Source organism: Antechinus flavipes, chromosome 4, assembly GCF_016432865.1.
Source record: "Antechinus flavipes isolate AdamAnt ecotype Samford, QLD, Australia chromosome 4, AdamAnt_v2, whole genome shotgun sequence".
In the NCBI taxonomy this organism is placed as follows: domain Eukaryota; kingdom Metazoa; phylum Chordata; class Mammalia; order Dasyuromorphia; family Dasyuridae; genus Antechinus; species Antechinus flavipes.
Window position 1 is genome coordinate 48,715,612 of NC_067401.1, and position 14,441 is coordinate 48,730,052.

The window sequence follows — 14,441 nt, forward strand, 5'->3', positions numbered from 1 at the left end:
TGGGATATCCATATGGAATATCCAGTTCAAAATCTTTAACAGTGATGTGGAGCTGCTGCTGTTCAGGAGTGAGGCTGGGTGTATGGATTTAGAAGTTGTCTGGAAAGAAATATTAGTACCTAAAAAAGTGAATTCTTCAAGGAGAAGATGCAGAAAAAAGGTGAGAGAGCCCTGGACAGCATCTTGGAGTATGTTCATTATTAGAATGAAATTTACTCAGAAATTATTAAGTGCCTCCTATCTGCTGGAAACTGATATTAGCTATATAAAGACAAGGGGAATGGTCTTTTGCCCTTGGAAACTTGCATTCTGTTGGGAGAGAAATTCTTCTCAAGTATATAACCTGTACACAAGTAAATGGGAGAAAAATGGGAAGAAGGAAAGCACTTAGAACAGCTTTCCTTCCTGGGAAGGTGACAGGAATGGCCTGCTGGAGATGACATCGGAGCTCACATAGAGGGGGAAGTGAAATTAAAAGCTTCATCCTAGTTGAGAGAGACTGAGAGAGATGAGCACAGGATTGGAAGGGTAGAGAGTCATCCAGCTGGGTTGAAAGTTGGTGTGGAGAAAAAGGGAAGTCATGTGGAATAAGCCTTTAAAGGTACATGGGAATGGATCTTAAAGGGGGTTTACTATCACTTATACCCTCTATATCTGTTCAGGGTTGTTCAAAACCTTGCTTTGATATTACCTTGGACAAATCACCTCACTTCTGGGCATTCATTTCCTCATTATTAAAATAAGAGTTTTGGACCAGATGATCTTAGTTCTTTGCCAGATCTCAGTTTAGGTTCCTATGATCTTTTACAAGTGTATAAAACATTTTAAGACTCTACTAGTTATTGCCTGTTTTATTTGTTTTTATTTCTTCACATTGCCTATATTTCTTGTTTATAATCTCCAATTATCCTTTCCCCATCGTCAACTCAATAGTTAATAGTTTCATGAATCTTCTCGATAAAAATAAGAGTTTGATAGTAGTTTTTTGTTAGGGGAGGCGCTCTTTCCAAAAGAGTATATAACTCTTATTTTAGCAAGAATTACCTGAGGGGATTTGTGATTGTAATTTAGTCTGAAAGATGGAGCTTTGATTACCTTTGTTAACAGTAAATAGCTTACATTTTTCTATTACTTTTCACTTGTATTATCTCTTTTATTGTTGTTTAATCATTTTAGTCATCTGACTCTTTGTGACCCCATTTGGCATTTCCCTGGCAAAGTACTGGAGTGGTTTTTGACATTTTCTTCATTTTATAAATGAGGAACTGAGGCAAACAAGGTTATATGACTTGCCCAGGATCATACAGGTAGTAAGTACTTGAGGCCAGCCAGATTTGAACTCTTAAAGAAACTCTTAAAGAAACTTTTTGACTCCAGGCCCAGCACTGTGTCTATGCGGCCCTGTTTTCCTCATTGCCTTTCTACTTGTATGGAATTTGTCTCCCTGCTTGTAATACAGAGCAGTGATTAAGGCTTAAAGACTTTTTGTTATGTTCATATATCCCCTCTCAGAACAACATTTTTAAATGAATAAAACAAAATATGTAAAATTACAAAGGAAACCGATTATATTGAAATACATTGACCAGAATACTTTAAAAGTTCATAAACTCCATTTTAAGAACACTAGCCCAACGATTCTTGTAGTTCTTTGTCAGGAAAATTTGATCCAAACTTGTCTTCTCACTATTTTTTGTCTGGCTAAATTTTCCCCATTATTAAAATAAAAACAATCCCACAATTAGAATGGAGTACGTGTACTTCTGGGGGCACAGTTGCTGCTTTTTCACCAAGACTTGCTTCCTCTGATTTCTTGACCATGTGTTACAGTGAAGGCCCCAAGGCCGTTGCAGCTCCACGTCCTGACCGATTGGTCAATCGTTTGAAGAGCATCACTCTAGACGATGCCAGTGCTCCTCGCCTAATGGTTCTTCGTCAGCCAAGGGGACCAGACAACTCAATGGTATGCTGTTAAGTCAGGGTTTGGGGAGCTTAGATGCAGAGCACTTGGGGTGGTTTCCATGGTCTTGCTGGGCAATATAAAAATCTGAGATTAGGCAGGAAGATCATTGAGCACATGGTGACATGGGCTATTGGCCCACTGTGCTTCTTATTGGATAGAATTTGTTTTTCATAGAAACACAATAACTGCTGTTAAAGTAGAATTTAGTTAGCTGATTTTTGTGCAGACTCTACAAGGAAGAACCCAGTTGCCAAAACTATAAATTTATCACATTTTTGAGTTTTTAAACTTGACTTGCATGCAAGTAGTTTATGAATTTAGTTATAAAATTACCATAAACAGTTAAAAATTGCAATTAATCATGAAGGTTATTTCTTTACAGGGATTTGGTGCAGAAAGAAAGATCCGTCAAGCTGGTGTCATTGACTAACCCCATCTACAAAGCACATCACTTAATCAGATATGATCAAGTGGGGGGGTTCTGGTGAAGGGTTCTGAATATCTCCCTCTTCATCCCTCCCAAAATCTGGAATACTTATTCTATGGAGCTATTACACCAGTTTTAACACCTTCCTCATGTTATGTTTAAAAAAAAATAAATAAATTTAAGAAAACCATTTTAAAATTATGCACAGTTGCAGCCTGGAGAACTTAAGGTGGCGCCTTATAGTATCAATTTTAGAAGCTTTATTTGGTGCATTTAACGCAACTGGTAATTGCAAAACTACTTCGCCTGTGTAAGTGAAAAATATAGACAGTTATCTGGTCGACCTTATGAAATTCTGCACTTGATATTTAGTGTATACTCTACCTTCATTACTTCTGACAAGGTGTTCTGCCTTAGCTCTCAGTTGCATTCTTTTCCTGTTATTTCTTGTTCATTATGCTTTAATTCTGAGGACCATATGAGGGTAGACTATATTACCTTTTTTAAAAAATTAAAAATTTGTGTAAGCATTCAAACCATTTCCTTAAGTTGATGGCCAAATGTTAAAATGTTATTTTTCATATCTCATTTATAATCTTGTCACAGTCCACTTAGCGAAGTTGTTAGATTTCAGTGAGAAGTATCTTCCAGAGTATATCTAAGGGTTTTTTTTTTTTTTTTATAACTTTACTATGATTAGTATGTATGGTGCAGAATTTCATTCGGATGAGGTGTGCCATCAGTGTGTGGTAATTTAAACATATTTAAAAAACAAAAGGATGATGCACAAACTTGCTGCTTAGGACACTGCAGCTTCTAGACCCCAGTTTCTTTTACCGATTTAAAAACAAAAACAAAAAAAAAATAAAAAAAAAAAAGTTGTGCCTGAAATGAATCCTGTTTTCTTTCTAAGCAGCCGCCCTGGGCCCAGGGCTTGTAAGCGAGTGCCCGGGCCCGGCGGCTCTGCCCGACGCGCCCCCGGGAGCTAGGCGGCCCCCAGGGTCTCGGCCCCAGCTCTGCGGCCCCGGGCCCCGGAGGCAGGACGGGCCGGGGGCGCCGGAGCCTGCCCGGCGGGGGTGGGGGGCGCCGCACCCTTGTCTTCCCTCCCCCTTCCGTTTTGAAGTTATGATCTGCTCTGAGAGACGAGGCCGCGTTTATCTTTGTAAACACGAAACACTTTTTGCTTTCTCCGATTTTCTGTTAATGGCGAAAGAATGGAATAGAATAAAGTTTTACTGATTTTGAGACAAAAAACCTATAGCCACCCAGCGCTTTCATTATCGAGACGCCGGAGGGGGAAGGGGAGGGGGAAGGAGTGAGGGGACTGGGTGGGGCTCGCACGTGACCGAGCCGGCTGCGGCCCCACGTGGCCGGGGCGGGGACTGCGGTTCAGTCGGTGCGGACTGATGACGTAGAGGGTGGGGCCGGAAGTCGCTCCCCGGGTGGGGGCTGTTCATGGCGGTTCCGGGGTCTCCGGCACATTTACCGGTTGTGGGGCTGAGTCCGACCGAAGTTGAGGCGGCGGGGTTTGAGGTGGGGCTCGAGAACGGGAAGCCCGAGCGCCGCCTAAATCCCTGAAAATAGTTGATTAACATTAGTGGGCGCGGGACAAAGGCCTCGGGGCCGGGCGGGAGGCAAGAGCTAGGGCCGGGCCCCGGGAGAAGACCGGGGGATCCGGGCGGGGCGGGCGAGGTCGCGGAGCCGAAGCGGGGAGCCCGTCGCCCACTCGGCCGCTGTCGCACCGCAGGTGTTCGCTGCTGTGAGATGACCGAGTACAAACTGGTGGTGGTCGGAGCTGGCGGTGTGGGGAAAAGCGCCTTGACCATCCAGCTCATCCAGAACCACTTCGTAGACGAATATGATCCCACGATAGAGGTAAGACCCGCCGTCGGGACGCAAGCGCCGCCCTTCCCTTCCCACCCCAACCCCCGCCGGGGCCCGGCGAGAACGCGTTGGAGTCGATACGTTCTGAGCGGTGTCAGCCTGAGAGGTAGCCCGCCTGCAGTAGCCCCTGGGGCGCGGCGCGCGAACCTGGCTCTTCCTCCCGGTCCCGGGCCATCTCGGGCTCGAACGCTCATACTATGGTCCCTGGGGAAAGCGCCCTGGAGAGCTAGTCCGGAGCGCGGATCAGCCAAGTGCCCGCTGCGGGCCCTTGTAAGGAACGCGGCTTCTCCAGACTCGGCCAAAGCGCCTCGAGCTGACGTCGGTGTCATCACCCAGGAGAGATCCGGGCTTGCTTCTGTGCCCGCCTGAGCCTGGGAAGCTCCGGCAGCGCCCAGTGGGCTCGTTGCTGCTTGGAAGAGGAAAGCATTCCGCCCCGAAGAGAACTAAAGGTGTCCAGGATGGAGGGAATGGAGACGGTGGAGGGCTGGAGGGGGGAGGTCTCCTTCCGGAGCCCAGGTCAAGTCGGCACCGAGTACTTTCAGCATTTGGCTTGGACAGAATTCCAAGAATATCAGAACTCCCCTTTCCCTCGCTTTCCCGCCCCCTTCCTGCCCTCCCCCCCTCCGGGTCCTGGCATAACTGTTAAAATGCAGTCCCTTAGAACTTTCTTTTGTGGATGTGCTCTCATCTAGCCCCCCTCACAAGGGAAGATTAAGAGAGGAGGACTACGGACAGAAATTGTTCTCTGGCTCGTATGTTGTCTCTTGGATCCCATTGTTGAAACGGGGACCGCCTTCCCTCGATCATTCCTGGCCACAACCTCCTTTCTCTGGTCAGGGTCACACTGCGTGTGATTTTGAATGAAAAATACAAATATGCTCCCTAAACAGGAATTGAAGACTCCAATCCAGCCTTAGATACATGTAGAGTTAAGAATCTCTGAATTGATTAAACAGAGTTTAAAGCATAATTACCAAAAATGCTACATGAACCTAGTTTGCTTTTTTCTCCTCAGCCTATCCAGAGCTCCCTCTTGGGCCATTGAGAATATCTTTGTCTTATCGAAGTGATAATTTTTCTCTTTGCAGCAGCCTTGACACTAAAGGTTGGCTGCTTGATATTGATGCATATGAACTGTTTACAAGAAATAAACCTAATTTTAAAAAATGTGTTTTTGAAAACTAAAGCAAAAATTCATTTTTGCAACAGCATTAATTCTACTCTGTGGCTATGTTTTTAAACAAAAACTGAACTTATTTTCCTTAGGACTCCTATCGAAAGCAAGTGGTTATTGATGGTGAGACCTGTTTGTTGGACATACTTGACACAGCTGGACAAGAAGAGTATAGTGCCATGAGAGACCAGTATATGAGGACAGGCGAAGGCTTTCTCTGTGTCTTTGCCATCAACAATAGCAAATCATTTGCAGACATTAACCTCTACAGGTACTAGGAACATTCCTTATTCTAGAGAGATGCTATCTAACTGTTCCATGTGGTGGGCTCACTTAGATGGTTTTGTGTTATTTAAGAGCCAAGGAGTGGCTTTAAGCATCGTGTTACATGCAGAACAAATAAAAACAATGGGATTGTTGAGAGTCATACTCGGTATTGATGCTGTTCTGGCATAATAGAAGTGTTCCAGGATTTGACTGTTGCCTCTAGCGTGTTCTCAAATATTAAATCAAACAATTGTCAAGCCAGGGTACACAGATCCTACCAAAGGGACTTGAACCCAAAGCTAGCTGGTGAAGAGTAGGAAAGGGAGAGCCCTGGGTAATGTCAAGATTTTAAGCACAGGTGCCAGTTCTCAGGAATGTTCTTTGGAAAATTTAATTAAAAAAAAGATTCAGGAGCAAAATAATAGGACAACTGATAAAACTAAATGGCATTTTTAAGCACTCACTATATGCCAGGCACTTTTCTAGGCATTAGGGATACAATTCCTTGAAAGAGTTTACATAGTCTGTTAGAATGAAGTTAGGTCAAGCAGAAGGCAGAGAACAGAGCTTGCATCTTTGTACACTTCAGAAATCATCTAAGCCTTTTCACTCTAACAAAAGCTAAGGACAGTGGCACCTGTGACTTGACCAAAGTCACATACCTAAGTAATGTCACAATCAGGACCAGTAGAACTCTCTCCTGAATCCCAGCTGAGTGCTCATACTCTTCCTGTCTGCTTCTAGCCCTGAATTCTTTTCCTCCCGTGCCTAACATAGTATTTTGTGGGCCCTCCTGGACAAATACTTAGAGAACCGTGGGGGACTGCTGGAACACATCTTCACCTACCTCAGAATTTCCCCTCTCCTGTCTGTATTTTCAAATTTCATCCATACTTCACCCAGCTTGCACATTGAAGCTTTCCTTACATATCCCAGTACAGCTCCACTCAGTGATCTTTATTTTTTCTAAGCTCCTATTGTAGTAAATCTGTGTGTGTTACTTGCAACTCAGTTATGTGGTTACTCTCAGATAAGGCATTAGTCCTGACTCCTTATCTATAAAGTCTTGAGAATAGGAGCTTTCTCTTGTGGTTTTCTTATATTCACAGTAGCACTATAGATTATATGTGGGCTATGTATCAGGTAGTCACTTGGTGATCAGAAAATACAGTGTTTTTGGAGGAAACCTGATAAGTTGAAACCTGGACTGGCAGAAGTTGTAGGAGTAGAAATGAGAATTTTTTTTTTTATTATTAATGGTGAAAGCACAATCTAAATTGGCTATATTTTATAGCCTGATCTGCACTTTTTCTCTAGTAAAGACTGGATTGTTCTCACTCTGTTATAACCTATTCCATTTATCTAGGGAACAAATTAAACGAGTGAAAGACTCAGATGATGTGCCTATGGTGCTGGTGGGAAATAAGTGTGATCTGCCAACACGGACAGTTGACACAAAACAGGCTCATGAACTAGCCAAGAGCTATGGAATTCCTTTCATTGAAACCTCAGCCAAGACCAGACAGGTACAAGAGGGGCCTTCTCTTCATCTCTAACCTGGCCAAATAATGGATGGTACAAGGGGATTATTTGAGGGTACAGGAATTGCGAATCACAGCCTTGTTTACTGATCTGAGTTTTGAATGATGTTTGAATAATGGAATAGGTCCCTTAACTTATCTAGCAGCATTCTCACTACAGATTGCATGTCAGTCCTCCTTTTAAGAACAGATCATTATTATTACCTGAAATCTAAGTTCCAGTCACATTTCCCAGCGTCCTTTTTGACTCTAACCTCCATCCCTTCCCCTCCCCTTTGCACCTTCTCCCAATCTTTGTCACATCTAGTTTTTATTTTGTTTTGATTCTTTTTGGTATTGAGTTAATTTCATGATGGATGACAAGTGACTAAAATGGAAGCATAGCTGAGTTTTACAGAAAGAGCTGTTAGCACCTGCTTTAATATGCCAGATGGGCCATATTAATACGCCATATTAAAATTTGATATGGTGTGGAGGATAGAGAGTCTGACTCAAAACCAGGAAGGCCCAAATTCAGCTCTGACCCATTTGGGCTGTTATATCCTGAACAGGTCATTGGACTCAGCAAGCTTTCTGTAGCTTTTAAGGACTGAAAGATATGGAAAAAGTGACAACCTGCTTGGGTAAAGGGAATTCAGTCAACCAATGAGATAATTGTTTTTTCTTCTCCCTTTATAACAGTTGTAACTCATTTTATTGCAGAATATAGAGATGGCTTAGTAATGAAAATACTTCAACCCATCAGAACGGAGTTTCAAATTAAGAGGAATTTTTTACCCCAACAATCATCCTTTCCTCCCTTTGACTTTTTTTTTTTTTTTTTGCTACAGAAGTCTTCACTTAGTTCTTACCCTATTATCCTGAAAATTCCTATTTGGACACTTTGAAATATTAGGCTATCTTCAATTCAGTTCATCATATACTTAAGTGCCTACCATGTGCAGAGCACTAGAGCATTCCTCTTTTGAAACACTTTTACCAGGAACCACCACAATAAAGGAAAATTTATATCAATATTAGAAGCCCTGCTTCCTTCTCTCACAGAGATGAATATAGAATGAAAAAATCACTGATGAGGACATTTTTTTTTAGGGTGTTGAAGATGCTTTTTACACACTGGTAAGAGAAATAAGACAGTACCGCATGAAAAAACTCAACAGTAGCGATGATGGAACTCAAGGCTGCCTGGGTCTTTCATGTTCAGTCATGTAACCAAGTGAGTATTAAAATTTTGTTAAGATTTGCATTTGGATTATTTCCCTTTCTACACTAAACATCTCAGAAACTGCCTTACTGGCCATGGGAAATTTGAGCATATCACCTGTGCTTTGCCTTTTAAAATTTTTCTTTTATTTTCTTCACTTGGAATTTTCTCTAAACTGCAGTTTTTAATTCTCAGTTTTCATGAGTTTTTTAAAGCTATGAAGCATCTTATGTAGTAGTGAACTTTCCCCTGAACTTAGGTATATTTGAGACATAAATCTGAGTTTTTTATAATTTCACAGTGTTAACAGCAGGAATACACATATGACACATATATTTGGTGCTGCATAGGAGTTGAAGAATTGTAGACTACGTTATAGATGATAGCTAAGCAATATGTTGTTTTGGGTTTTTTCCCCCTTTAATAGATGGAGTTTGGAATTTCATCTTCAGAAAAGAGCCACTTTTTGAGGTAGGACAGATATGGAAATGTGTTGTTTGGCAACCACTTAAATGTTTTCCTCTTTTGCTGCAGTTTTGTTATTTACATAAACTCTGTCTTTGTTTCAGCTGCACTGACACCCTGGTCCTGACTTACCTGGAGGAGAAGTATTAAATACTCATCTTCAGTTTCCCTGTGAAGCCCCTTGCCACTGTCCCAGTGTCCAGTAGTAGATGAGCACAGTGTTCTCTTGTCTGTTCTCTACCTGAGAAGTTCTCAGAGCAACTACCTCCTCACTTGGTTGTCTGACCAGAGAAATGCACCTCTCTTTACCAGTATTTCTTCTCCCTGGGCTTTTTCTCTCTGGGTTGTTTGGTTGTTGTGGTTTTTCTTCTCTAGGTTTTTCATTTGAAAAGAAATTCATGCTCTGAAACAGAGAACCAAACTGTTGAAATACTGTTGAAAACAGCATATTGAGCTCCAAAGTACCACTTGCTGAGGATTTTTCTTTTTTAATGTTGAACTTGGACCTTTGTTAATATTTGGAGCAATGTTATGAAAAACTTGTTGATGTCACTCTCTGGTTTTGTTTATGATGTTATCTGCTACATATGCTAACCTGGCATCTGTTCTTCCTATCACAAATATGAAAACGTAACTCCAATCTCAGCTATATAGTACCTCTTGCAAATATTGAATTTTGTGTCTACTCTGGTTCTCCTCTACTTCTATGTAATTAGAAACATTTTTCCTAATGAAGTGCCTTTTTCTTAGAAGTGATTTGTAGAATTTTCCTGTTTTATTCAGTGAGGAAACCATTAAAAGGAGATGGTCTCTCATAAACCGTTACACATTAAGATGAATATCAGAAGATGTCTATGTCCAGTCCACTTGAGTAGGATAAGCAAGCAGGCATGTGTGATATCTGATATCTTCATCTCAGATATGCTGGGTCTGGTTTCTTAGTGACCTGTTTATGAAATCTACAGGGAGAAATCTGAAACTAGAAAGACTTTCTCTTATTTTTTATTCGGTCTCCACTTTTTCCCCTTCCCCCCCAAATTATTGTCTACAAATTGGACATGCAGTTTGTAGTCGATATTTCCTTTAGCTTTTATTCTTATAAAGAAGAAAAAAGTAAGTACTTAAGCAACCAGCCATCATAATGCTAATTTGGATCATATATTTATAGTTGTATAGGCCTTATAATAATTTAGGTGAGATTTTCTTCAAAAGGTGCAACCAATGATCTTCAAGTGTTAAATGCAATATATTAACAGAATGAATAATTAGCATCTAAATTTTATTTTGCCAACTTCACTACATTCATCTGGCTATTATTGACTGTTATACATGTTTTGGGGGGGATAGGATGTGCCTTACCATCCTGAGCTAGCTAGTTATTAGTGCACTTGGCTAGAGTATGGTGCTAATGAGACCAGGATCACAGGTTTGAGAGTAATGCTAGCCATTTATTGCCATGCAGAGAGAAACTCTGCCAGAGCCACAGACTACCACTCCTAATTCCAGCCAATTTTAACATCTGTGTATATGCAACTCTGAGATTATGCAGGTCTGTGTTCCTTTTGGAGGACAGAGTATAGAAGTTATTGTACTATATGAATTACCTATGATTAGGTTGAGGAATAGTCTATCAGTCCACCATGTAATGGCCTTTTTCTTAAAAATGTGAGACAAACTGAACAATCCGTGTGCCATTGGGAGCCATAGCGTCTCATACTCCTGGTATATATGTATCATTCATTCTGTTGGCTTTTTCTTCATTATGTCCTAAGCACACTTGGTCTCAACTGGGCCAAAATCCAGATTTAGGGATGCTTTCTTATTAGATCCTTGTTAAACTTAGGTGTGATATTTGGCTGGATGAGGTGATAAACTTAACTATTGTGAGCAAGTCAAGCTGTCTGAGTTATTCAGACTAAAAGTATTGTTTATGGATGTTAGGGCCTCCTCTCAGTAATCTTGAATTTTCGGAGCTTAGCTTCAGCTTCCCCCAAGATAAATACTTAATCAGCTGTCATAAATTTTATATTCTTTTGCAGCTGATTTTTGCTGTTACAGGTTCTGAGTTCAAGAGTATGAAGATGGAGTATCCTGTTTGGCTGAGGCTACAGTGTTTACTCCATAAATGTTTCTATGAAGTGCTGTTTATATTCAAACAGTTTAGCCTAAAATCTTAATAATAAAGCACTATCCTCAAAGCATCATAATATGGGGCTTCTGAAAGGTAAAATTGAGAACAAGAATTTGCAACTCTTTGTTCAGTGGATCCTAAGTGCAGTCCTAAAGCTGTGAATTCTTTCATCTTTAATCTTAATGAGATGATGGGTTTTTTAAAACATTCAATACATTCATGGGAAATTTGGGGGTTCTTTATGCCTCTTCTGAATGTCAGTAAGGGCAATTAATTTTATTTTAACTTTGGGAGGCTTCTTTTCCTCTGAGCCTTCCATAATCCTTAAAACTAAATGTAGCATGTCTGGCTCTTAGGACATAAGAAACAAGTGAAAAAATTAGATAGTTTAACTTAGTAATATGAACTAAAGAATCACAAGAAGAAAGAGACATTTTCTGGGGTGAATATTAAGTTTTGGTGGTTTATCTTTGGAACTGACAACATTTTTAATTTATTTTTTCATCTTTATCACTAAATTAATATGGAGTTATGTGACCTGGGCCTCGGTGAGGATAGAATTGGGCTCTAGAGACCTTTCCAGTTCCAATCGTCTGTGATTCTAACCAGCACATGGCTAATGTTTTTCATATCATTTTGTTTTCCAAAGGAACTATTTGGTTCGAAGTGGTATTTTCCATGTCAAAGTATCTGTCATGCAGATTTCCAAATAACTGGTGACAGAATTCAAGAGTGACCTTGGAAAGGGGATTTCAGGTCATTCCTGTGACTGTTCTTTGCATAACTCCTAAATGGGGCATTATCTCATTAGGAGTTATCTAACATAAATTTTTATGCCACCAATGCAGGAAAATATATTAATTGTGCAAATCTGCTGTTTAAACTGGAGCTTATTGGTCTCCTTGGTCCTAAACAGAAGGACTAATATTTTTAAGTTGAAGATTTTATTGTAAATTAATCCATCTTAAAGACTTTTTGTTCATTTGAATTTACAGTTGGTTACTGTTCTTGTTAAATGATTTTTTAAAAAAAATAAAACTGGAAATTCATTGGTTATTAATCCTTTTCTCTATTTTAATACAATAATGGATAATCATAGTTCTTGATACATTTTGTAGGAGTGGGTTGTGAGGGTGTTGCATTCGAGAATTCATAGCTTCATTGCGCTATGCTGAAGGAGTATCCACATTAAATCTGGCTTCAATATGGTAACTTCTCTTCTGTGGGCTAGGGAAGCAGGTTGCCTTAAAGAGGGGCAAGGAAATGGAATCAAATCCATCGTGCCAGTCAATAATGATAGCCCTTGTGCTTACAGAATAGGTGAGATGGAGATACAGTCTTTAAAAAGATCTGAATTACTATTTTAAAACTATATAACGGTTATGAGTTATTACTTTGGTGTAATTCATTTTTTACCCATTAACACAAGATGTTTTATACTAATAGAATAATTGTAAATCATCAGCAAAATTTTAATTCTGTATTCAGGGTTTGTATAGGACCAATTAAAAATAAATGTTTCCACATAGCACCTTGTAACTGGGCTCAGTTTAATAGCTGTTTAAGTGCCTGCAATGTACGCAAGTCTGGATTTACTACAGGGTTTAAAAACACCCAACATCATGGGCTTGAGGAGCCTGGAATCCATTAAGTCTTGCAGAGACTGAAGCCTTATAAGCAAAGGCTGTCTTTCGTCCTGGGATGCCCCTGTCAATGAATTGGACTGTAAATTAAATTCATCAAATGTCCCTACTTTATGCATAGAAGGCATTGATTCAAACATGGAGTCTCTGTGCTGAGAAAGCTTACTTTGAGTCCATTTGATAAATAACATTGATTATACAGATAATAAGAAAAGGCAGATAGAAATATTTTTGAATTGAAAGTTTATGTGAGGAGAATTAAGTTTTAGGATGTGGTTTTTAAATTGCATATCAGATCAGTAACTGAGGTTACTGTTAATTCACCAACTTTAGTCTATGTGTTTTAAATCTTGTCTCTGTTGCTAAGTACTTATACTTGTGTAATCCTGGGCAAATAGCTTAACTTTCATGGGTTCATAAAATGAACGGATTGACCTATCAGGGCTTCTTAAATTTTTCCCACTTGTGACTCCAGTTCATCCAAAAATTTTTTACATGACCCTGGTATATAGGCACACAAATTAAATATTTATGATCATAATTTTGTGACCCTCACATCTAGTTATAAGATCCCATATGGGGTTGTAAGCTACCATTTAAGAAGCTGGGATCTAGATAGTCTTCATGACCCTCTCCAAAATTTTAGAAAAATTTCAAGACTGAGCTTTCCTTCTTTTAACTCCAGTTGCTGTTCTGACTGCCTGAATAAAAACTAAGAGTTGGACTAGGGAAATGAATGGTAAAAAAGCAGCTCAAGGAGCTTGTTAAGATTCCATCAAAACTGTTGTGACATTTTATTTGCTCTTCCAGTGTGCTCTCCCTCAAGGTCATTAGAAGACCAAACCCAACTACATGTTATTTGATATAGCCATAAATAAGTATGAATGGGAAGAGAATCTCTTATTGAGCCTTTTGTTAAACTGCCCAGGATAACAAGCAGAAAAAACCACTAGCTTTGTAAGCTAGAACACAAAGGACACAAGTTATCCCAGCACCAAAGTTTTCTTATAAGAATTGGAATTGGAGAACTAAATTATAAAAACAAACTTTTCAGAGCTACATCTGTTAAAAAAGATTTATAAGTCCCATCCATAAACCTTAGAGCCACTTCCATTCTTGTAGTAATGCATCTTGTAAAAATATTTCCTCTGTTTGAACTTTGAGATTATCTAAAATGTCTATGACAGATATTACAGAAAAAAATCTCTCCCATGTCAGGTTCCATATTGGTTCAGATCCATAAAAAATTAGTACAGGGCAAAAACTTTAAATGAATACACAATTTTTATTTGAAGACAGTACTTTTACAGAATTCCTTTTATACTTGAAATTGTTTCAAATCCAATGGGAAAAAAAATGAAATCTTTTCTTTAGGCATTGTATTTCTATAATCTGATATACATGGTGGTCCTAGTGAATGAATAAAGCAAAAATCATAGATTCAGCAATAGGAGATGATAGCCTTTACTTAGGAGTAGGCCCAAGAGCACATGAAGAAGGGTTTGCCTTGATAAGAGCTGCTTCCATATGAGAAGAGCAAAAGAGATTGTGAGGAAAGACATAAGTGATATCTGAAGTACAGAACAAGAACCTCATTGGAGAGGGAAAAGGGATGCGGTGGGAGGCATGAGGAAGGATGTAAAAGGTTTGAACTAGGTGCCGTGGTCAGCAGAATAGCTAAGTCAGAAAGTATGAGAGAATTATCTTGCTGTAAGAAATTTGTAGTGGAATGAGAATAGTTC

General features: G+C 39.8%; 2 protein-coding genes across 6 annotated transcripts in view; both read left to right on the top strand.

The window, feature by feature from the left end:
- The window catches only part of CSDE1 (cold shock domain containing E1), a 54,856-nt gene extending 51,212 nt beyond the window's left edge, over nt 1-3,644 (top strand). For all 4 annotated transcript variants that reach the window (XM_051992947.1, XM_051992948.1, XM_051992949.1 and 1 more), the window contains 2 exons: nt 1,831-1,963; nt 2,346-3,644. In XM_051992947.1, coding sequence (XP_051848907.1) covers nt 1,831-1,963; nt 2,346-2,393 — 181 coding nt within the window. In that variant the 3' untranslated portion in view covers nt 2,394-3,644. The remainder of the gene's footprint in view (nt 1-1,830; nt 1,964-2,345) is intronic.
- A 183-nt stretch (nt 3,645-3,827) lies between these two features.
- Nucleotides 3,828-12,116, top strand: NRAS (NRAS proto-oncogene, GTPase). Of its 2 annotated transcripts, XM_051992953.1 has the most exons (7): nt 3,828-3,923; nt 4,138-4,265; nt 5,541-5,719; nt 7,082-7,241; nt 8,349-8,472; nt 8,888-8,931; nt 9,030-12,116. In XM_051992953.1, exons 2-5 carry the CDS (start codon nt 4,155-4,157, stop codon nt 8,466-8,468), a joined length of 570 nt encoding a protein of 189 aa, XP_051848913.1. In that variant the 5' UTR covers nt 3,828-3,923; nt 4,138-4,154; the 3' UTR covers nt 8,469-8,472; nt 8,888-8,931; nt 9,030-12,116. The 2 variants fall into 2 exon arrangements, with proteins under 2 accessions (XP_051848913.1, XP_051848912.1); XM_051992952.1 differs by lacking the exon at nt 3,828-3,923 and having other exon boundaries at nt 4,069-4,265.
- Nucleotides 12,117-14,441: the final 2,325 nt, after the last annotated feature.